Source organism: Marmota monax, unplaced genomic scaffold (genome assembly GCF_021218885.2).
Source record: "Marmota monax isolate L192 unplaced genomic scaffold, Marmota_monax_Labrador192_F-V1.1 WCK01_AAM20220418_F8-fsc00133, whole genome shotgun sequence".
NCBI classification, from domain to species: Eukaryota; Metazoa; Chordata; class Mammalia; order Rodentia; family Sciuridae; genus Marmota; species Marmota monax.
Genome location: NW_026694821.1, coordinates 654,614 through 677,632, shown reverse-complemented (window position 1 = coordinate 677,632; position 23,019 = coordinate 654,614). Strand labels below are relative to the sequence as shown.

Below are 23,019 nucleotides of genomic sequence, written 5' to 3'. Positions count from 1 at the left end.
TATGAGATTGTGGGGAGATTTCTCAGCAGAAACATTACAGTCCAAAAGGCAATCCTGTAATACTGTAATGGTGGTGAAATATTTCAATCACTCTTTAATTCTAGTGTAAAACTTTAAGAAAAAAAAAAAAGCATATAAAATAACTATAAATGTAAAAACTATGATTAAGGATGGAAATAAAAAGATAATTTTTAAAAACAAAGTGGAAGAGAGATATAGAGTACAGTTTTTGCACGCAATTAAACTCATTATCAGTTTAAAATAAATTGTTGCAAATATAAGATGTTTATGTAATCCCTATGGAGAGTACATAAACCAGAGAAAATACCTATAGGAGGAGAACAAAAGAAAAAGGTAATCATGCTTATTGAAAAAAAAAAAGCAACAAAATACAAAAGACAGTAGAGGAGAGGAAAACCAGTACAAAATAATTAAAAAGAAATGCATAAAACTATTAGCAAAATGGCAATAGAAAGTCCTTCTCTGCCAATAATGACTTTAAATGTGAAGGGATTAAACTCCGCACTTAAAAGCAGAGAGTAGCCAAATGAATAAAAACAAGACCCACTATATTATGTCTAGAAGAGATCTACTTTAATCATAAAGACAAAGGATAAAAGTAAAAAGATATATTTTTTTAAAAAAGTGCTTAAGTGGCAATCGAAACATAACAGGTTAGTCATACATATATCAGACAAAATAGACTTTAACTCAATCATTCACAAGAGACTTTAAGGACATTACATTAGGATAAAAGATTCAATTGACCAGAAAGATATAACTATTATAAATATATTCACAAATAACAGCAGACCAATCCAAATATATGAAGCAAACACTGACAGAATTGAAGGAAGACAGAAATAGTAACAATAATAGATTTCAATACCTCAGTTTTAACAGTGATCAGATCAACCACTGAATAGACGATCAATGAAGACACAAAGGATTTCAATACTATAAACTAACTGGACCTGATGCATATATACAGAGCACTGCCCATTAACAGACGAATACACATTCTTCTCAAACACACATGAAACATTCTATAGGGCAGACTACATTAGGACACAAGACTTACTACAGGCTGTGGGTGTAGCTCAGTGGTAGAGCCTTCAACTTCACAAAACAATAAGGCTTAATGGAACGTAAAAAACACATTTCTGGGGTTGGGGTTGTCGCTCAATGATAGAGCGCCTACCTTGCACATGTCAGGCACTGGGTTCAATCCTCAGCACCACATAAAAACAAAATAAAGGCATTGTGTCCATCTACAACTTTAGAAATTTTTTTAATAAACAAATACATTTTCTAGCACATCAGAATGAAACTTGAAATCAGTTTTAAAAACTGGGAAATTCACAAATATGTAGAAAATTAAACAGCATACTCATGAACAATCACTAGATCAAATAAGAAATCATTAAGAGAACTTAGATCCAGACAGATAAAAACTAAAATACATCACACCAAAACTTATAGGATGCAACAAAAGCAGTACTAAAAGATTGTGTGGTATAAACATCTACCTTAAAAAAGACCTAATTTCTTTATGTCTCAAGAAACTTCAAAATTAGCAAAAGGAAGGAAATAATAAATCAGAGGAGAGAGTATACATAAAGGGAGAAGGGGAAATCAACGTAATTAAATATATTGTTTGGATATAAGGTGTCCCCCTCAAAGGTTCCTTGTGTAAGACAATGAAAGAATGTTCAGAATGAAATGATTATATATTGACAGCTATAATATACTTAAACAGTGGACTACCGACTGATGAAAGCTACATTACTGAAAAAATTTTAAAAGGATACAAATAAGTGGAAAGATAAATTCATGGACTGGAAGACAATATTGTTAAATTACTTTGAATACTATTGACATTTTAAGTCTCAGGTTAATCCCTAGTGAAGTACCAGTTGTATTTTTTGCAGAATTAGGGAAAAAAAATTCCCTGAACTCCAATTGGAAGTCTCAAAGGTTCCCAAGAGTTAAAACAATCCTGAGAAATACATATTTAACTGAAGGCCTTGTTGTGCCTTGCACTTCCTGATTTCAAAATATATTATACAAAGCTACAGTAATCAAAACAGTATGGGTATTGGCAAAACAGAAGACAGACCAACAGAACACAAGAGAGGGTCCAAAAAACAACCTTCACAAGTAAAGCCAAATGAACTTCCACAAGGGTACTAAAGCTACATAATGAAGAAAGAATAGTCTCTTCATCAAAAAAGGTGTTGAGAAAGTAGATTATCCACATATTAAACAATGAAATTAGACATTTACCTTAAACTATATACAAAACCTAACTCAAAACAGATTGAAGACCTAAGCAAAAAACCTGAAACTATAAAACTTTCAGAATAAAAACACAGGAGAAAACCTTTATGACACTGGTTTTGGCAATGCTTCTTAGATATGACATCAAAAGCACAGGCAACAAAAGCAAGAATAAACAAGCAAGACTGTTATCAAACTTAAAAACTCCTGTGAAGCAAAAGGGAAAAAAAAAAAAAAATCTTAACAGAGTGAAAAGGCCATATATCTGGTAAGGGGGTAGTATCCAGAATATGTATAAAGAATTTAGTTTGATTTAACCATTCCATGATATATACAAACATAAAATCATGCTGTACAACATAAATATACACAATTTTTATTTATCAATTTAAAAATAATTTCAAAACCAAACTCCTAAAGTTAAACCACAAAAATGTAATCTTAAATAAAACAAGCAAAGGACTTGAACAGATGTGTTTCCAAAGAAAATATACAAATGAAGGCCTAGAGGTGTAGATTAATGGTACAGTGTGCCTAGCATGCATAAGACCAAAGGTTCAATCTCAAGCACCAGTTAAAAAAAAAAAAAAAAGAAATAATACACATGGAGTAAGAACAAATGAAAAATTGCTCAACATCAACATCAATAATCATCAGGCAAATATAAATCAAAACAATGAGACATCAAATAACATTTGTTTCCTATATTTTCTACTATGGGAGAAGAAGAAGAAAAAATATCAGGAGTCAGGGAAAATGCCGAGAAACTGGGACCCTTACACTCTGTTAATGGAAATGGAAATAAATGATGCAGCTGCTATAGAAAACAGTATGGAGGGATTAAAAATGGAATTACCTATGATACAGCAATTCTACTTCAGGATATAAATCCAAAAAGAACTGCAAACAGGATCTTGGGGTTGAGAAGTAGCCCAGTGGTAACAGGGAAAACTGGCCCATTAGCATGCATAAGGCCCTGGGTTGATCCCCAGTACCACAACAACAAAAAAAAGAAAACAGGACCTTGAAGAGAGATTTGTCCATCTATTCCCATTGTATTATGCACAATAGCCAAGAAGCATAAGCAACCTAAATGTCCATTAAGGAATAAAATGTTTAATGATAATGTGGCAAATCAAAATCTTAATCATATCAAGAAAAACTTGAGGACATTAGTCTAACAAAATAAGCCAGCCACAAAAAGACAAATACTGCATGATTCCACTTATATGAGATATCTAAAATAACCAAACTCTTAGAAACAGAAAGCAGAATAGTGATTGCCAAGGTTCCAGGGGGGTGCGTTGTTGTTCAAGGAGGGCAGAGTTGTTCAGTTTCAGTTTTGCAAAATTAAAAGTGCTACAGAACTTTTGCATAACAAGGTGCATACAGTTAACACCATAGTATTGCACAGCTAAAAATAGTTAAGGTATTATATTTTATATATGTATTTTTTAAAGTTAAAAAAAAAAAATGGTGGCATGTGCCTGAAGTCCCAGCTACTCAGGGCTAAGGCAGAAAGATTACTGAGCCAGAAAACTTCCTGCTGGGCAGGAAGAAAGGATAAGGGAGATGAGACTTGGGAGCTGGGGTGGGGGAATACATCAAAAAGATATTTAGTGGTATGTTTGGTCCTTGCGTGTTTTCTACAACTGAATCACAATAGCTTTGTCTATTTCTTAGGAGTAAACTAGAATGTTAACTTACACATTTGCCTTCCTGGACTGTTTTTAAGTACCAGCATCCCATCTAAGAGAACACACACCAGTACTTTAAGAGGTTCCATGTATTCCATGATGGACTGTTTGCACCAAAAACAGGTACTGAGCCCACCAAGAAGTCGAGGCAAGATAAAACCCAATTTTTTATTTCTATCTTAAATAAGAACTTCTTCAAACTCCTTTTGAAAAATAGACCAACAGTTTTTAGGTTACTCAGGGAAGGGAAATGTTGGGGAGAATGCATAAAAAATAAATTCAGAAGTCTCTCAATTTGGAAAGATACAAAGAATAGGAAGGCTCCTTTGGGAAGTTATACTTTGCATCTATGCTCCCACAAGAAAGTATGTTAGAAATACACAATATGGGCATCTAAAATTATGTAGGAGCCTATTTACAAGAATAATAAATCTTAATTAAAAGAGTCAACAGGGCTGGGGTTGTGGCTCAGGGGAAGAGCGCTCGCCAGGCATGCATGAGGTGCTGGGTTCGATCCTCAGCACCACATAATAAAATAAAGGTGTCTACCTACAACTAAAAAAATAAAATAAAATGTTTAAAAAAAACAGTAAACAGCCAGGCACAGTGGTGCCCATAGCTCAGGAGGCTGAGACAGGAGGATCAAGAGTTCAAAGCCAGACTCAGCAACTCAGTGAGGCCCTAGGCAACTCAGTGAGACCCTATCTCTAAATAAGAATACAATATGAGCGGGGGATGTGGCTCAGTGGTCAAGTACCCCTGAATTCAATCCCTGGTACCAAAAAAAGGGGGTCAATAAATCACAAAGTGTTGAAACCACAGGTTGTTTCTTGTTTTTTCCTGGTCACTTGGTTAGAACTTAATTCTAAATGCTGCAGGACATTGTAATGCAAGGAAACTTCCCTTTTATTCCATCAGTAGCAAGAATAAAGAAAAGTATTGCATTTAGAATTGTAACATCAACTTAAACATTGAAAAACATAGGGAAGCCGGGTACAAAAAGTAAACAGACTTATCTACTCAGGAGCATCAAACAATGAAGGATTCAACAATATGAGCAATATTTACCCAATGCAGAACAAAAAAGAGACATTGACCCAGGCACAGTGGCACACACCTATAATCCTAGCAGCTTGGGAGGCTAAGCCCAGAGGATCAAAAGTTTAAAGGCATGATCATGTGTAACAATTAGAATTAAAAAAAAAAAAAAAGAGTTTAAAGCCAGTCTCAGGAACTTATCAAGGACCTAAGCAACTAAATGAGACCCTGTCTCTAAATAAAATACAAAAAAGGGCCGGGGGTATCATTCAGTGGTTAAGTGTCTCTAGGTTCAATCCCTGGTCTACCTCCTCCCAATCCCCCCCACAAAAAAGTTATAGAGCTGTACACAAGTAATCACAAATGACTAGAAAGACAATAAATGATTTAGAAAGTTGAAGGAAAAAGTTGGTTTTTTTTTAATTATTGTTGTTTTTCAGGTAGAACTGGAGAAAATGGGGTTTTTAAAAAGGGTCTGAAAATTACGACACAAACACCTTAAAGAAGATGAACCTCTTGATCACAGAAAAGAAAATCTAATGATGTTTCCAACATGTTTTATATTACTGTGTATTGTTATACTACTTCATGGTAATGTTTATAAAATTGAACTTAATGCAGAGACAAAGTTAGTACAAGCTATTTCCCAATCTGTTAAAAAAAAAAAAAAAAAATAAGAAGTACCTACATGGAAGACATATTCAGAAAGTTTTCTTACCTTAAATATACCAACCCAATCTTTTGGATGTGGATGGATGTATGGAGTTAAGGTATAATGACATTCCAGATGTGCATTTGGAAGATAACTCTTGGCCACATTTTGAAAGATGACATGAGCAAAGTTGGAAGTCTGCAATGGGACTTCTTGAAAGGATGTCATTGTAAATCTGAAACAAGTAATTCACATACATTAAATGATACCAGCTAAGAAATTTATACCTTCAAAAACAACTTTAAATGCAAATTCCATATTATAAATATTGAAACTGCTCCTTAAAATGTGATTAATATAAAAACATAAATTGAAAAACAACTAAGCCAATATGGCTCAGAAAGGTACATGGTGGTCAAAAAAAAAAAAAAAAATACAACTGCTTCTATTCCAACTAAAAGAAAATGAACTGGAGGTGTTAGTACACACAATGGCCCCTAGCAACAGACACTAAGAAAGAGAAATAAGGATAATTAAAATTCAGTATTTTATTGGCTACTGGTCAGTTAACTTTTCCTTCCTATATAGAATCCTTGGACTTTACCATCTTCCTCCCTAATCTAGCCCATTCCATCTCTCCCCTCTCTCTAGATTCTAGGCTCTTATAACTGAACCTGGTGGTAAACCTCTCTGTGTCTGCATTCTTACCCCATGTTTTGATCCCTTGGATCAGCATTTCTCAAACCTAGTTTCACATTAGAATCATCAGGACCCTTTAACAAGAAAAACAGATGCTGGACATGATGGTGGGCCCCTGTAATCACAGACACTGGGCAAGATGATCACGGCAAGATGATCACAAGTTCAAGGCAAGCCTTGAAACTTATGGAGACTGTCTCAAAAATTTTTACAAAATTAATAGCCAGGTGTGGTGGCACACACTTATAATCAATCCCACAGACTCAGGATTCTGAGTCAGGAGAATCAAAAATTCCAGGACAGCCTCAGCAACTTAGCAAGGCCCTCTCTCAAAATAAAAAATGAAGGTTGTGGATGTGGCTCAGTGGTAAACTCTGGGTTCAATTCCCAGTACCAAAAAAAAAAAAAAACTATAAAATTAAAAGGGCTGGGGGTGTAGTTTAACAGCAAAGCACTGCTTGTCCAATTTCCTATACCACAATATATAATAAAAGAAAATAGTGGTGCATGCCTATAATCCCAGCAAGTCACGAAGCTGAGGCAGGAGGATCTCAAATTTGAGGCCAGCTTCAGCAATTTAGTAAGACCCTGTCTCCAAATAAAAATGGCCAGGATGTAGCTCAGTGAAATGTAGCCCTGGAGAGAAAAAAAAAAAAAAGGTGATGACTTTCTGGGAGTGGGACCTGTGTGCATGTGTTTATATACATAAAATTCCTCCCTCCCCTACATCTCTAAGTAATTTTAACCCTAGATGCAGCCAAGATAGAGAACAGCTACTTAAGACTCTGACCCAACTCAACCATTTTAAGTCTTCACTACCACTCATTCATTTCCATAAATCCCAGACTCAACCAGCCTTCCTGTGTTCTGATAGAAGTTTGTCGAAATCTCTATATATGATATAAAGATCTCAGCTTTCTACTTGAAATAGCTCAGCTTATTTGTTCCTCTCTATCTAAACGAATTTCACCCTTTCATTCTGAGTTCAATGATCCTACCTTGACTTCTAATATTCAGGTGCCCTTCCATATATTTACTAATTAAAAATAAATATTAAAAATAAAAGTATAATATTGATGAAATACTGATAAAAATCTATTAAGAGACTGATGAATGCTCACTGACTTGATGAACACCAAGCATTAGATAGCAAATGGAACAGTGATGGTGGGTTATAAAAATTGTAAGAACCAAATGTTTTCCCTATTTTGTGCTCTACTTTTGAGAGAAAGGGAACAATTGGAGATTTACTTTTAAAAGCAACTTATGAGCCAAGCACTATAGCACAAGGCCTATAATCCCAGTGACTCAAGAGACTGAGGCAGAAGGATGCCAAGTTCAAGGTCAGCCTGGGCAATTTACCAAAACCCTGTCTCATAACAACAAAAAACAATTTTTTTAAAGATAGGGAGTAGGGTGGCTGGGGATATAGCTTAGTGGTAGAGAACCCACCTAGCATACAGAACTCCCTGGATTCAATCCCCAGTACTGCAAAAAAAAAAAAAAAAAAAAAAAAAAAAAAAAAAAAACAAGCAACCTACAGAGTATGTCACAGGCTCAGTATTATTATTTATTCTACCATACACATAGGAAATTATGATTGACCTTATAGCACTTGCTTCTGAGCTATTAAAACAGGAATCCCTGTAATAATGGGAGGAAAGAGCCAAGATTTTTATTAATCAAATAAATATAACTTACTTCACAACTCAATGAAATTCATATAAGGCAAGCACAGCAGACTCTTCTGGCTTCCCCTCTGCTTAGTATTGCTTTATCAAACAATATATCAGATATCTCATACAAAGACTGTCAATCATGATCCAGGAAGCAACTGTGATAAAACAGACTAGTTGTCATAGCCTCTCCCCACTTGATGTTTGCAAGGATTCCAAGGTGAAGCATACATTCAGTAACAATCCTTTACTAACAAAAGGACTTTACTACCAACAACCGTATTTCACAGGACTTAACTGTGAATACGCTCTGCCTGGAAACCTAAAGTCTTCAAGAAAATGAAAGTTAACTTTAAAAACATTGGGGAACTCTGCCTATAATAAGTAACTGAAGAGCACTACTATTTTATTTGGGTTGTCTGAACTAATCTGAGCTCCCCAGAAAGTCATGATACTAATGACCTGAACCACTAATAATCTTTTTACAAATCAGTGGCTTCACAAAAAAGAAAAAAAAAATCCATGTTTCCAACCAGTTATAAAAAAGATACTACTGGTTATAAGATACCAACAAGAGAAACTATAGCTAAATCAATTGAACCAACATCCATTAGATAACAACCACAATTGTAATATTTTTCCATAAAGAAAGTGAGTATTTAGGTCTATTTGAGGAAGATATTCACTAAGGAGGAAATGAACTAGCTCACCATAAGCTTTCATTGTTTTTAATTAAAAGCTATTTAAGGATGAAACTCTTCCTTAAAATTTAAGTATCCTAAACTAAGCCAACACAGCTGTACCTACTCATAAATTAAGGCAGGTGTTTAAACTTTTGTTTAAACTCATTTTTTAAAATCCATAATCCAACCTTACACTTTTACTTCATTGTTTTTTAGGTATAAAATAGCAAGTGGGTATAGACATCTGTATTTAAATATGTAAATGTAAACAGATCCAAAGGAACTCAAAAAAATATATACCATATAGTCTGTACTCATGAGGGATGTGTGAAAGAGGACTTTAACTTTTAAATTTATCATTTGCATTCTACAAATATACATAAGTGAACTTTATTGTTCTAAATGACCAAATTAACATAAAATCTCATTTTTAAATCCTTCCCCAAAACTCAATAGAAAACACATTACACTTTAAATATATTCATGATGCTTATGTCTGAAGAGTAAGAAAATTTGTGATCACCCTATTAAAGCCTTCAATCTAGGGCTGGGGCAATAGCTCTTGTGGCAGAGCACCTGCCTAGCATGTATGAGGCACTGAGTTCGATCCTTAGCACCACATAAAAATAAACAAAGGCAGGGCTGGGGTTGTGGTTCAGCGGTAGAGTGCTCCCACTGCACCTGCGGGGACTTGGGTTAGATCCTCAGCACCACATAAAAAATAAATAAATGAAATAGAGGTATTATGTCCAACCACAACTAAATGAAAAAAAAATTTTTTTTTAATAAATAAAGGCATTCTGTCTATCTACAACCACAAAAAAAATTTTTAAATAGCCTTCAATCTCTCTCCAACACTCTAAAATTTAAATGCTATTATAATTATAGAAATATATTATAAGTCATTCCATTATCCTTGTTATTCATTTTTATTTTTATTAAATTATAATATAGGTTTGTTATTTTAAAAAAGTGAACATGGATGGATACAACCTGAAAATTACATCACAAATCAACTCATTTTAAATTAGTAAAATACAATTTGTAATTCCCATACAGTTCCTCTGGTTCACTCCTTCCACAGATAAGAAATAGAGTGAAATGATGAAAAGGCTTAGAGAAGTGCTGGAATTCACTGAGAATACCAAAGCCATGCATGCACATGGCCCAGTGGAGAAGCAATATGCAAAGTCACTGCATCACCTTGTGGTAATGCCTGGGAAGTGTAGCTTTGGGGTGGGGGGGGTGTTGAAAAGAGGAAATACAGTATTTACACACAAAAGTGGAAACATGACATTCGTAATATCAAATTCTGCTTCCTATACTCTAAAATACATCTCCAGAAACAATACAGTAAAATAGCAAATGAAGAATAAGTAAAAATTTTCCAGTCAATAATTAAAAGACCAGATACACCTGGGAAGCAAAGTCTCTATCAGTTAGAGATACTCAACTAATTATAGAAGAAATGTCTTGATTTCTGGAATTTGTTTTAAAAATTCGGGGGGGGGGGGGATTGTGATGAAGAATATAACAGAACAAGATTGAAAAAATCTGTTCCATTTTACTGTTCATTCTTTTTGTACATGTCTGAGATTTTCCACAATAAAATTAGTAAAACCAAAGCAAACAGAGAAGCAGACTAGCTGAAAATGTAGCTCAGTGGTAAAGTACTTGCCCAGCATTTGAAAAGTCCTAGGTTCAATCCCTAGTACTGAAGAAAAAAGAAAAGAGGGTAAGCAACAGACCAGTAGTAAAAACTCCATGTGTCACTTAATGCAGTAGAAACACTATGCACATTTTAATATGAACACTTAGAAGTATCATAACTCAAGTAGTGTTAGGCAGAGTTAGCAAAAGTTTTCAAAATCTTCGTTTTAAAAAAATGTGAACCTTTAGAAATTACTTCCAAACTTCAGTGATGGAGGACACAAAAACATCTAAATGATTAAAATATCTAGCATTCAAAGTTTCCAATTACTCCTAATTAAGCTCAAACACTGAGCTGTATTACAGACCTCTACTCCAGAAAATACTGTTTTCTGGAAGGCTAAAGCAAAGCCCCCAGTGTATTAATCTGGGCACTTGCAAACATTCCAATCTCCATAATCCTTTACAACTGAGTGCTTAGATTGCCCACATCACCCACACTACTTATTTACCTTTTAAATTTCTTTTTCTAAGTTGATTTCTAAAATGCTATGGCCTTGGCCCCTAAATATTAGGGGAAAGAAAACTTTTAAAGGTTTACTTTTAAAACTTTTTCTTCTAAAGGTTTATTTAGGACAAAATAAGCTTTAAAAAGCCAGAATGCATAAGGTCCAAATTTTACAGAGTGATACACATGGCTGCAATCCTAACTGTAAAGAGAGGCCTGCAGTTTAAGAATGTGGTGACTAGAAAACAAATAGTACAATAAGTCGTTCTTGAAGCTAAACAGATTGCAAAAAAAAAAAAAATCATAATAATTATCTAGCTTCATAAATCATTCCAAGTTTAATCAAATAATCCTTCAAGAAAATTAAGTTTACCTTTAAGAAGAGAAGAACAAAGGGAAGAGTTTGGCCTTAGTTCCTCTTCTATACCTGAAGGGCACTTTGAGGACAATCAGCCCACTTTAGATTAATGTTATTCAAATGATATTTTTAAATGCCTTTGGAATTGAGCACCAAAATTATATTTAGTAATTGCTCATTCACAATTCGTATAAATTTTGCCAGAACTGAAAGATTAAGATGTGCCCACCTAAATCTAACATTTAGATTTATAATTCATAACCACCCTATAAAACCTAAAATCTAATATACGAACAAAGTCAAATGTCACAGCGTTTCCGAACAAAACTGTTATCAACAACGGATAACATATTTCTCTGTTGCGAAATAGAGAAATAAACACCAGGTAAATTAACAGATTTCCCGAGCAAGGAGTGCCAGTCAAGACTTGTCCACCACCTGAAGACCTGCAGGGTGTCTGGTGGGGAGCGAAGGCAAAGGAGGGAGAGTTATGATACACACAAAAGTTGACTAAGAAAAAAAAAAAGTGACTGTCTTCAAAAGACTTCTTAAAAACCTCTTCAAGCACCGAGAAGAGGGGGCCCTTTACAAACAGATTAAGAGCTAAATTAATCCGGAGCCCAGGTGAAGTAGGAAATCAGGCCACAACAGCTAACCACGCCCGCTGGCCTCAAATGTAGGCGGCGCAAAGAGTCTCCGCCTCCTCCTCCACTGGCGACTCAAACCAAAACAGTTGGGATTTGCTCTGCAGAGGCACACTCAAGCGTCCTTGCCGGGCCCGCCTACTTGTTTTCCCTGTCTAACCTACACACACTACCCTCAAAACAGCCACCCTAGAGTTGAGTCTTGGACACAAGGGTCTCCGCTCCCCAGAGGGTCACCCGCGTCGCTAGCCCGCAGCCAAATTGCCCGGTCGCCAACCCAGAACCGCAAAGGCCTAGCCCACCGATTCCCCACTTCGTGAGGCGGCCCCACTCGCCTTTCCAACTCCAAGGCTGCCCCGAGTCGCCCACGCACCCGTCACAACCACCTTCCGGGTGGGAAGAACCGTCCTTGGGAAGGAAAACATCGTTATACTGTAGCTTAGTCTCCAAGGAGACCATTTCCAAGACCCGCCAGGCCCCTAGATTCTAGGGACTTTGGCGGAGAGGTGGGGGCGCAATGTAACTAGAGCCCCAACAGGACTCCAGGGGGGGGATCCGCCCCGCACGACCCGGAGCGGGCCGGAAAGACACCTTACCCAGGGAAGGGTTCCCAGGCGGAGGGGGAAATGTTAGACTGGTTTCCAATCCGGAGCCGCCATCAGCCGCCTAACCTCTTCCGCCACCACCACCTCCTCCTTCCACCCACCGGCTACAGTTCCCCTCAGAGCCGAAAGCCGGCGCTACGTCACTTCCGCCCACGGGGCAGCCCCTTCCGCCGCCGGTGCCATGCAAGCTTGGCCCGCCCAGCCTGCCGCAACGCCCCCCACCTCCAGTTCCTTGCGCCCGGCCTCCTTGGCCTGGTATCTCTGGACCCTCAGCAGGCCCTTCAGTACCTTTTGTCCCTTGCGGCTGCTACTCTCCTTCCTTTGGCCTTGGCCTTTCTGTCAGTGACCTATTCGCAACAAAACAGGATCCTTTTAAACTTAAAGTAACTTACTAGCGAGGTGGAAAGGGTCGCCCATAGGCTTGTAGGACACTACCTTGTCACTGCCTGTATCATACAAACCTAAGTCGCCTGTTTTATAGATAAGGAAATAGCCAGAGAACACCAAAGCTTCCTCCCAGCTCCTGGCTGTCTTGTGCTTTTTTGAACCACGATGTGTTTCTTCATTGTAAAAACCTGTTTCTCTTGGAAGCTAAGCTTTTATATTCTCATACCCTGATTCTATTCCCCTCAGTCCGCCAGTGGTTTCTTTCCACCACATTTCTGTGAAATGTTAATATATATATATATATATATATATATATATATACACACACATACATATATATACATACACATACATATATATACATACACATACATATATATACATATATATACATACATATATATGTATATGTATATATATACATATATATATACACACACACACACACATATATATATATGCACACATACATACATTATCTTGTGTGCATGAATTTTGTCCTGTGTTTCTGTTTAATTATAATTTCTAAAATCACTTTTGACTGTTATATATCCTACCTTCCTGTTTCAGGCTTTCAGTTTGAGTCCTAACTACACGTAAACAAGTATTTTCTATTAGAATTCTTCATATTCCTGTGTTGCCATAAAAAATCCTGATAAAATTTGCAATATCATCAGTAAAGAAATATAATAAATTAGTTCACATTAAATCTTGAAACACCTAATAAATAACATAAAAAAAATCCTCTTCCGAGTACTTGCATCTTTGCTTCCAAATATTTGAGATGACACTAGTTTCTATAGCACAGGTCTTTAGTATTTGCTGATTGATTTGTTTCTGATGTTCAGTTATTGAAATCAGAAAAAATGTTTAATACAAACTGAAATGATTAATGTATGTTGTGTAGGTATTTTTATATTTTTTTATTCTTAATTTCCAGAATTTTTAGAACTTATTTTACCCAGGAAGCTCTTTGTTTTAGAATTTTAACTTGCTCTATTCCTTTTAATAATGGTCTCTTGAATTTTTATACCATATTTCTCCCAGAAAGATAAAATATATCCTCATGTTATTTAACTGAATTTTTTAAAAAATAGTCTGTTGTATGTATGGCAGTGAGATGAAGATCCACAATTCCCTATACAAAATCTTTCTGCCAGATGAATTTTAGAACTCAGAATTTTGCAGACTTTAGAGAATTATAGTTTATGTTACATGATATCCTACAGGGCCTAGGAGAAGAACCCATAATCAAGGTAACATGGGGATGGTGAAATTATAAATATCACACTAAGTAGGATTAATGAAGCATGTAGTCTCATTTCAGAGCAGGTTTTTCAGATCAGGTTTTGCCAGTTTGCCACCTTGACTCTAGGTAAAGTCAAGTTTTAATGGCAAACAGGTCAGGACAGGTTTTGTCACCAATGTTAATAAAACATTTGATTTTCTATGTTTTAGGGGAAGTTCAGAATGGTAAATAAGGGAACACAGAGCTGTTCAAAGAATTATTGGGAAATCAATCACTGAGTAACTCAACAATTTTTTCAGAACAATTATACTTTCAGGAAGTTGTCCTAACTTACCACATATGTCTTTTATGTTTTGATTAGGAAAATATGTTGATTTGATCATAAAACATGCTGTTCCTTTATTTGAAGACTTATGTAAGGGGAATAAGAAATGAATCCTTGAAAACTGAAATAACAAGTACAAAATGAATAGTAAGATTATTCAGAGATGGGAGAAGTCAGAAGAGACCTGCTTAGCAGTACACTTTCCATTTAACGTCAATCTTAGGAGTAGGCCTAAACTGTTAAGTTAGGTAAAAGAAGTCAGCAGAACACTTCTCCATCAAAATGTAGGAACTCAGGCAAAGGAATCAGGTAGGAAGAAGACTTACATAAAATAATAATTCCAGTTTATGGAATACACTGTGCTTTCCAGGCACTATACTAGGTACTTAATTGACGCCACTCCCCACAGCAGTCCTGTAAGTTAAAATCCTCATTTTGTAGAGGAATATAGGCTCAGAAGTTAAGTAACTTGCAGTTAATCACAAAAGAGAAAGAGGGAGAGAGAACACAACTTGAATTTGAGTCCGACTCCAAAATTCATGTATTTCCCGTCATGCCATGCATCTCCTTGGTAAGTGTTTTTTGTTCATATACTGTGTGGTCTGGGAAAAACAGAATAAAGCATGGATTCTTCCCTAAAGTTGCTTAAAATCTGGTTAAGATATTTATTACAATATTGTATAGTTGTTAAGTTGTAGGAAGTGGACTCTTAAAAACATTATTTCTACTTTATTATTACTACTGAATAATTTTGAAATTAGCAAGATTTTGTGAGAGACTGCTCTCTAAGATATGAAAGATTAACAGGAGTTGAAGAGGTAGAGAAACTCTTGCTTGGGCAAAATTATATAATTTAAGGAGCATAAGTGGGACAATTAGGTGGCATACATGGATTGAAAATTAACAAATGAATTCAAATAGGCATGTTTTATTAAAAATATCATCACTGGTTTGAAAAAGCCAAGCAAATGAGTTGTTATCTTTTGGAACAGTGTATTTTCTTGGAAGTGTCGTGTATAAAAGATCACATTTGCTATAAATGATTTTCATTAAAAAATACATCTGAAAATCTTTTTTTTGTTAAGGGGGTTTTAAAGATGGAATTTAAATAATCATAGACTTTGAACAGGCAGAGAAAAAAATATAAACCCTCTAAAACAGGGTTATTTTCTATTTAATCTTGCTGTTAGATGTTATCAATGTACTCCCTGCTCCTTTTTGCTTCCCAAACATTACCTACCCAGATGCTTGTTAAAACATGGACCCTTTGGGGCTGGGGTTGTGGCTTAGTGGTAGAGCACTTGCCTAGTATGTGCAAGGCCCTGGGTTTGATCCCCAGCACCAAATAAAAATAAATAAAATAAAGGTATTGTGTCAAACTACAACAAAAAAATAAATTTAAAAAAAAGGGTTCATGCTATTCAGTCTCCACTTTCTCTCCCTGTAGTTGTCCTTGACTGATCTCCAAGTCACTCTTCCTCATTTATTGAATACTATCACCTAATGCATCTCTATCACAAGACCTTCAATTTCTACTTGGGTAAAATTTAAAAAGACAACATTCTAGCCTTTTAATTTCTTGAATCCCTCATCTCCATTTTATTCACATTATTTCTGTGATCACCCTTTGGGCTTTGTCATGACCTTTAAAATCAAGCATCCTACTCTTTGGCCACAACCTCCTTTTCTTCTAACTTGTTTATTCAAAGATGCCCACTAAAACTATGTTTCAGCCTCATCAGGATCTCTAATCAAATAAGCTTTCTTTTTTTAATATCTCCCTCTCCAATTTAGAGTTCATGGACTATCATTTCATTACCCTACCCTATTCTATACCTATCCTGAACCATTACATTTCACTTCCAATACCCTAAATTCTGTTGACTTCCTAACTTGCACATTAAGTGTAATTTTCTCTAACAAACATGTTACAGACTGTGTTCGTCATATGCTTTACCACTAAAGATTATGTCTGGAATGCTTAGCAATAATTTTGAAGTTAAAATTGAGTGTCTGGGGAAGTTTCTTGTATTATCGAAGAAACTATAATTTATGATACTAAGAAACAACCTGCAAGGGTTTATACTTGAGTAAGAACTTTGCCCCAACTAGTTCCTAAGAGAGTTCTTTGTTCTTGTGCAATTTAAAGGTCACTGGGATTTTCTCTAACCTCTTTTCTTTATCTTAATGAGAAGAGTAATAGCACTTTGCTTTGTGTGCATGTATGTGCCTGGGAGTGCGCAGAGAGGGTTACTGGGGATTGAACCCTGGGGCTCACACATGCTAGGCAAGTAGGGATATAATGAGTTATATCCTTAGCCCCCTTTTATTTTTTATTTTGATACAGGGTCTCACCAAATTGCTCAGGATGGCCTCAAACTTGAGATCCTCCTTGGCCTCCAGAGTAGCTGGTATTAGAGGCATGTATTCCCTCTCCCTATAGTTCTTTGCTATTTTGAGATACTTAAATTCAACAAGTTTCTTCCCTTTCAGTGTTCCTTTTTAAATAACTTCCTTTTATGAGTCACTTGTATATCAGTGGTAATTAAAGTTATTAAGAAAATGTTATTAAGATAATCTTAAAGTATATTTGAACAAAGGCTATATCAAAGAGTTAAGTTGAAATGTGTTTTATTTCCGCAGATGTCAACACCTCCCACCTTCTCAGGAACATACATGATCTCTTTTTTATATTCAAGCCCTGCATTGCCACTGGATCTTCCCCATTGTTTTCTAAAACATGCTCAAGTCTCTTTCATTTAAACATTTTAAAACTTCCCCTGCTATGAATTTCCCTCCAGCTGCTACTGTCTTTTGTCTTCACCTTCGAAATCAAACTTCTCATATCTAGAAAGAATTGTCTGTACTGAACTTCATTATTTCCCACCCATTTCACCCCACTTCATTCTGGATGCTGCCTCCTCTTACCAAAACAACTTTCATTAAGGTCATCAAAGTACAAAATGTGCTCCAAAGAGATAAATCCATCTTAATATTGATGCACTTCCTTTTTTTAAAATCAAGAATTGAACCCAGGTGCAAGTAGCCACTGAGCCACATCCCCAGCCCTTTTTTTGTATTGTATTTAGAGACTGGGTCTCACTGAGTTGCTTAAGGCCTGGCTAAGTTGCTGAGACTGGCTTTGGACTCCCAATCCTCCTGCCTCAGCCTACCAAGCCACTGGGATTACAGGTGTGCACCACCACACACAGCTCATACACTTCCTTTGGTGCTCACCTGCAGGCTGACATGATTTTCCTAGAACTCAAGAGATCCATAGAAAAGAATGTGAATTTTATCCACAATTGGAAAATTCAAATATTCACCAGATTGATAAGCAGGGTACTACAGAAAACATTAAAATATTCCTGAGGTACCTAATATTTGGAGGAGGAGAGGGAACTTGAGGATGCTTGTCATGCCCGTTATCAATGTTGTGCACAGAGTTCTAACTCCACTCTTGTTGCCTTCTCTGTGAAATGCAGTTTTGTCCTTTAAATGTTTTTCCTTTGCTAGCTGGTACAATGTTGAGCTTCATTAGTCAAAAGTACAGAAGGGACCCTGCAAAAGGAAAGAATTTGCTTCCTGGTTCCTGCGTACTCCCTCATCAGATTCCTGCAATACATGTTGCTTCTCCAGTGTTCAGCTACTACACCCACTCAGCTTTCCCAGTGTCCTGCTCCTGCACTGTGGGGGACTTCTTCAATTGCCAATCCTGGTTTTGCACAGCACCTAGCAGCACCCAGCACCTAGCAGCTCGCTCAAACCAGCCCCACTCCCACAGATCCTTGATTCTCCCTGAGCAGCGTTGTGTTGGCATGCCTCCAATGCAATGCAGCTCCAAGAACAACTTTCCCCAGAATCTCAGAGTGCATATTTCCAGCAAGTTCCAGAAAGTCTGTTTCCAGCAAGATAAAGAAGACAAATTTCCAGCAAGTTCTAGAGAGTGGATTTCTGTCAAGTCCACCAACTGAGTGACACAAGGACTTTGCCTTGAGATTTCATTCAGTGACCCCCAACATGCCCTCTCCAAGTCTTGGATTTCAGCTCTGGGAGGTACTCTTGTTTGTGAACTGTATCTCAGCTCTGGAAATAGTGTTTGCTCCTTATATTTCCTATTCTTATATTCTTTAGAGTTCCCTTTATTCCTACTAGCCTCAGCCAGATACAGCAAAGAAAAAAGCTTTTACTTTTTCAAATCACTGTGTGGTTTCTCTCTACTGATTGGACCCAGACTGATACAACCCTTCCTTTAGCTTCATAGGTAGAACCTGTCTTATTTTTTCTTTCTTCCCCTTAAGCTTAATGAGTTAATTTATTTCTGACCAGCTAGAGTTATTGCCATGTAGCCTTTTGATGTACTACAATTTTGTACTGCTATTTGATGTTAATTATGATGTATAGGAGCTAGAATTTCTTCCGTAACATATAGTTTAGGTTGTAGAATTCAATGAACAATGATTTATTGCCATTTATCATTCAGTTTAATTGATGAAAGAAATGCCTTTATTCCCAGAAGAGACTATGACTGTGCTGATTTTGTAACAAGGACAAAAGGAAAAATGAAATGATTACTAAGACTGAGCATCTTTACAAGGCGATTTATATTTTTTAGTTAATTATGAAAATTGACTTTTGAGATTATTTAGTGTGATATAGCAAGTTCTAAGACAATCTATGGGTAGACCAAATCTCCTTTTCTGAATTCTTCCTGTCTACACCTTTCCCTCCCTTTCAGGTACCTTTCCCAGACTCAACAGTCCATATCCTGCAGCAACACGCACTCTTATCCAAGAAAAAGAAAAGAAACTGATTCTCAACACTAACCTCTGTGACTATGAGGGACTTGATGCAAGTATGATGGGCTCAAAATAAGATTGACTGACATATAGCAGAAAATCTGTCATGCCAAGCTTCCACCATCAGCGGAGAGGATCTACCTATGCTTTTAAAGCCCAAATTCTGTCATTATAGGAGAAACTTCTCTCACTCCATATCGTGTTCTAGCTCCTAGTTTTCTTCTTCCTTTCCCAACTAGACTTCTTTAAAGAACAATCTATGTGACATCATAATATATTTGATATACTATTCTATTTTTTCATTGTATCTTCTCCCTAAAGTTGGCCATTTTGCCAACTCTCCCAACCTTTTCCCCTATAAACCAGTTGGCTTGTTGCCTTGGAGAAGGGACAAAGTAGGAAAATCTTTATGGTTTTAGGTTCCAAAAGTTCAAAGTCTGATATGGAGAGATTTAGGCTATAGGAAAAATAATGGCTTTAGGAGAAGCTAGGGGCAAGGGATATATAGATGGAGGGAGAACAGGCAGCATCCTTCCTCTCCCCCAGCTCTAGAAACAGATTTGGCTGGGGCAGTACCACACACACCCTTTCTAACCTTCCTGGCCTCCAAACATCTCCATTCTTTTCTTAGTAATGAGTAATATTCCAAAATTCTGGAAAAAAAACTAGAATTGGGGTTCTCAAAACGGAAATAGAATTGATGGGATGTATTAAAATCTGTATTTCTTTACAGACTTGAGTTGTAGGCTAAAATTTGTACTGCTCCATGTTCATTTATCCTTGCCTCCCCAGTTTTTTGCTGACCATTCATCCTTTACTCCAGGCAATTTGCTCAACCCCCACCAGTCCACTAAGAATTCCCATAATGAAGTCATCAATAACCCTCTATTTCCTAACCCAGTCTTCAATCCTCAGAACTTACCCCACAAACTTTTCAATTAGATGTTGAAAGTACTGATACACTCTTTCTTTCCTTTTTTTTTTCCCTTGGCAATATGGAGATTGAACACAGGGTCTTGCACATGCTAGGCAAGTGAACTACCACTAGGCTACATCTTCAAGTCTTTTAAATTTTATTTTGAGACAGGGTGTCCCTAAATTGCCCAAGCTGGCCTTGAACTTGGGAGCCTCCTGTCTCTGCCTCCTGAATAGCAAAGACTACAGGCATGCACCACCACCATGACTACTCTGCCCTTCTTGAAATTTTTTCCTATCCCACCTCTGTGAAACAATCACATACTACTCTCTATTTTATTTCTTTGAATAATCCTTAATTCCATTTAGTATTCTAACTTTGTAGTTACATTATTAAGTCTGATCTTCCTCAAAGCCTAGGCTTTAGTTTATTTAGCTTTAAAATTTTAAACTATTACTATTGTTATATATTTTCAACTGCCAAATATATTAATACTTTTGTTACAGCTTCCCTAATCCAAAAATCTAAAATCTGAAGCACTCCAAAATCAGAAACTTTTTGAGTGCCAATGTGACATCACAAGTGGAAAATTCCACCTCTGATCTCATGTGTTGAGTCTCAGCCAAAAAGCAGGTACGCTAAAAATATTTATAAAATTACCTTCAGGCTTGTATATGAAACATAAATGAATGTTGTGCTTAGCTGTGGATCCCCTCTCCAAGATATCTCACTGATATGCAAATATTCCAAAATCCAAAAATTCCTAAATCTGAAACACTTCTAGTCTCAAGCACTTTGGATAAAGGATTATCAACTTTGTAATACCTACCAGAGGTATATATCCAGCAGTGGCTTTTTTCCTGACATAAGTATTACATAAACTTTACTACTTAGATGTCACATGCATATCTTAAATCCATCATTTTTTTTTAAAAAAGAATTTCCCATCCTTCCTTCACCTCTTATCTCATATTTTATCTGTATTCACCTTCCAGACCAAGCAAGGTCCTGGCAGGAAAGCGATGACACACAAACAAGAAGTCACTGATAAAAGTTCAATGAGGGAACTGTTCAAGAGATCCAATAAGGGTTCTCTTATTGGAAGGTTTAAGCAGTCAAGGGGATGAATTTATGACCTGAATATGACAAAAGCTGTGATCATAGTCATGACCGAACTCTGGCCTTTCTCCCTGATGTCTTGCTCATAGCACCCATTGGCCAAATCCACCTTGAAGCCAGAGATCAAAGGAGCTCAAGGATTTGACCCATAGAAATCAGCTTCCTGGGGCATAAAGCAGTAAGATAAAGGGCAGAGAGTGGCTCTGAGTGCAGCAAATGGAGAATGATCAGCGAAAAGCCCCAGTAAATGTAGCACCAAGGTCCCAGTCTCTCTAGTCAAGAACCTGGAGTTTTTTTCTTAACTCTTCTCTCTTCCACTGTATCTAATCAGTCACCAAATCTATGCATACTACTTTTTCACAGTCACCCCTCTTTGCCACTCCCCATCAGTTAGCACTGGGGTTCTTTCCTCATCTTGATAAATAAACACATTTCTTATCTAGTCTCTCAGCTTCTCATTTCAAACCATCCCTTTGTGTTACTATTGGAGATCCTTCCAAAAGGCTAAGCGTTAGCACTGTAATGAAGGATCACCATGTTTCTGTATTTTTTTTCATTTTAAAATTAATTGCAAAAGTCATTTACCATATTTCCAAGGAAATCCAAGCTGTACTGTACTGAACTGTGCTAAATAAAATGTGAACTCTTCTAAAGAGATAGCCACTGTTAATAATTTTATTATATTTTTCCAGATAGACATTTTTTCAACTTTTTATTTTATTTTATTTTTAAAATATTTATTCTTAAGTTTTATGTGGATACAATATCTTTATTTTACATTTATGTGGTGCTGAGGATTGAACCCAGTGCCTCATGCATGCTAGGTAAGCGCTCTATCACTGAGCCATAACCCCAGCCTCTCAACTTTTCATTTTAAAGTAATTACAGACTTACAGAAAGTTGCAGAAAATTTGTATCGAGAGTTCCCCATACTTTCGCCCAGTGTTGTGAGTGGAATTGTGTCCCCACAAAACTATGTTACAGGTCTAATTCCAAGTGCCTGTGAATGTGACCTTATCTGGAAATAGGGTCTTTTTCAGAAGTAATCAAGTTGAAATGAAGTCACACTGGACTAAGGTGGATCCAAAATCCAATGACTAACATCTTGTAAGAAGAAGGAACTTTGGAAACAGACATACTGACAATGAATGCCTTGTGATCCTGGAGGCACACCCTAGAGTGGTGTATCTATAAGCCCAGAAGCACCAAGGGTTGCTGAGAACCAATAGCACTGGAGAGAGGCAAGGGAGGATCCTCCTTTAGATTCTTCAGAGATCCTTCTCACAGTTCTGAACTTTGGAATTCTGTCCTCCAGAATTGTGAGGCGGCACCACTTTTATGCTGTTTTGGGCTTCCTAGTTTGTGGTAATTTATCACAGCAGCCTAGGAAACCAATACACAGAGCTTCCCCCCCCCCCCCACCCCCCCCCCCCCGTAACATTTTAACTGTAGTATATTATCAAAGCAAGGAAATTGACATAAGCACAACACTGTTAACTAGACTGTAGACCTTGTTCAGATTTTCCCCACATTGAATTATTTTAATTACATAGAAGTATACCCACCCCACCCTCTGCACGTATACACACCCAACATTTTCCATTGCTTTTTTTTTTTTTTTTTTTTTTGGTGCTGGATGGAAGCAGAGCTTTGTGAATACCAGTTAAATTCTGTATCACTGAGCTGCATGCACCTCCATTGCTTTTAAAGTTCCTTTTTTTCTCAGTTTACGTA

The 23,019-nt window shown here is 36.7% G+C and overlaps 1 protein-coding gene across 3 annotated transcripts in view; it reads right to left on the bottom strand.

Moving 5' to 3' along the window:
- The window catches only part of Tax1bp1 (Tax1 binding protein 1), a 69,567-nt gene extending 56,948 nt beyond the window's left edge, over positions 1–12,619 (bottom strand). For 2 of the 3 annotated variants that reach the window (XM_046425999.2, XM_046426001.2), the window contains exons 1-2: positions 12,482–12,619; positions 5,734–5,902 (exon numbers count right to left, since the gene is read on the bottom strand). In XM_046425999.2, coding sequence (XP_046281955.1) covers positions 5,734–5,895 — 162 coding nt within the window. In that variant the 5' untranslated portion in view covers positions 5,896–5,902; positions 12,482–12,619. Of the gene's footprint in view, positions 1–5,733; positions 5,903–6,877; positions 7,003–12,481 lie in introns of all 3 variants that reach the window. The other variant, XM_058573139.1, reaches the window with a different exon arrangement.
- Between the last annotated feature and the right edge of the window lie 10,400 nt (positions 12,620–23,019).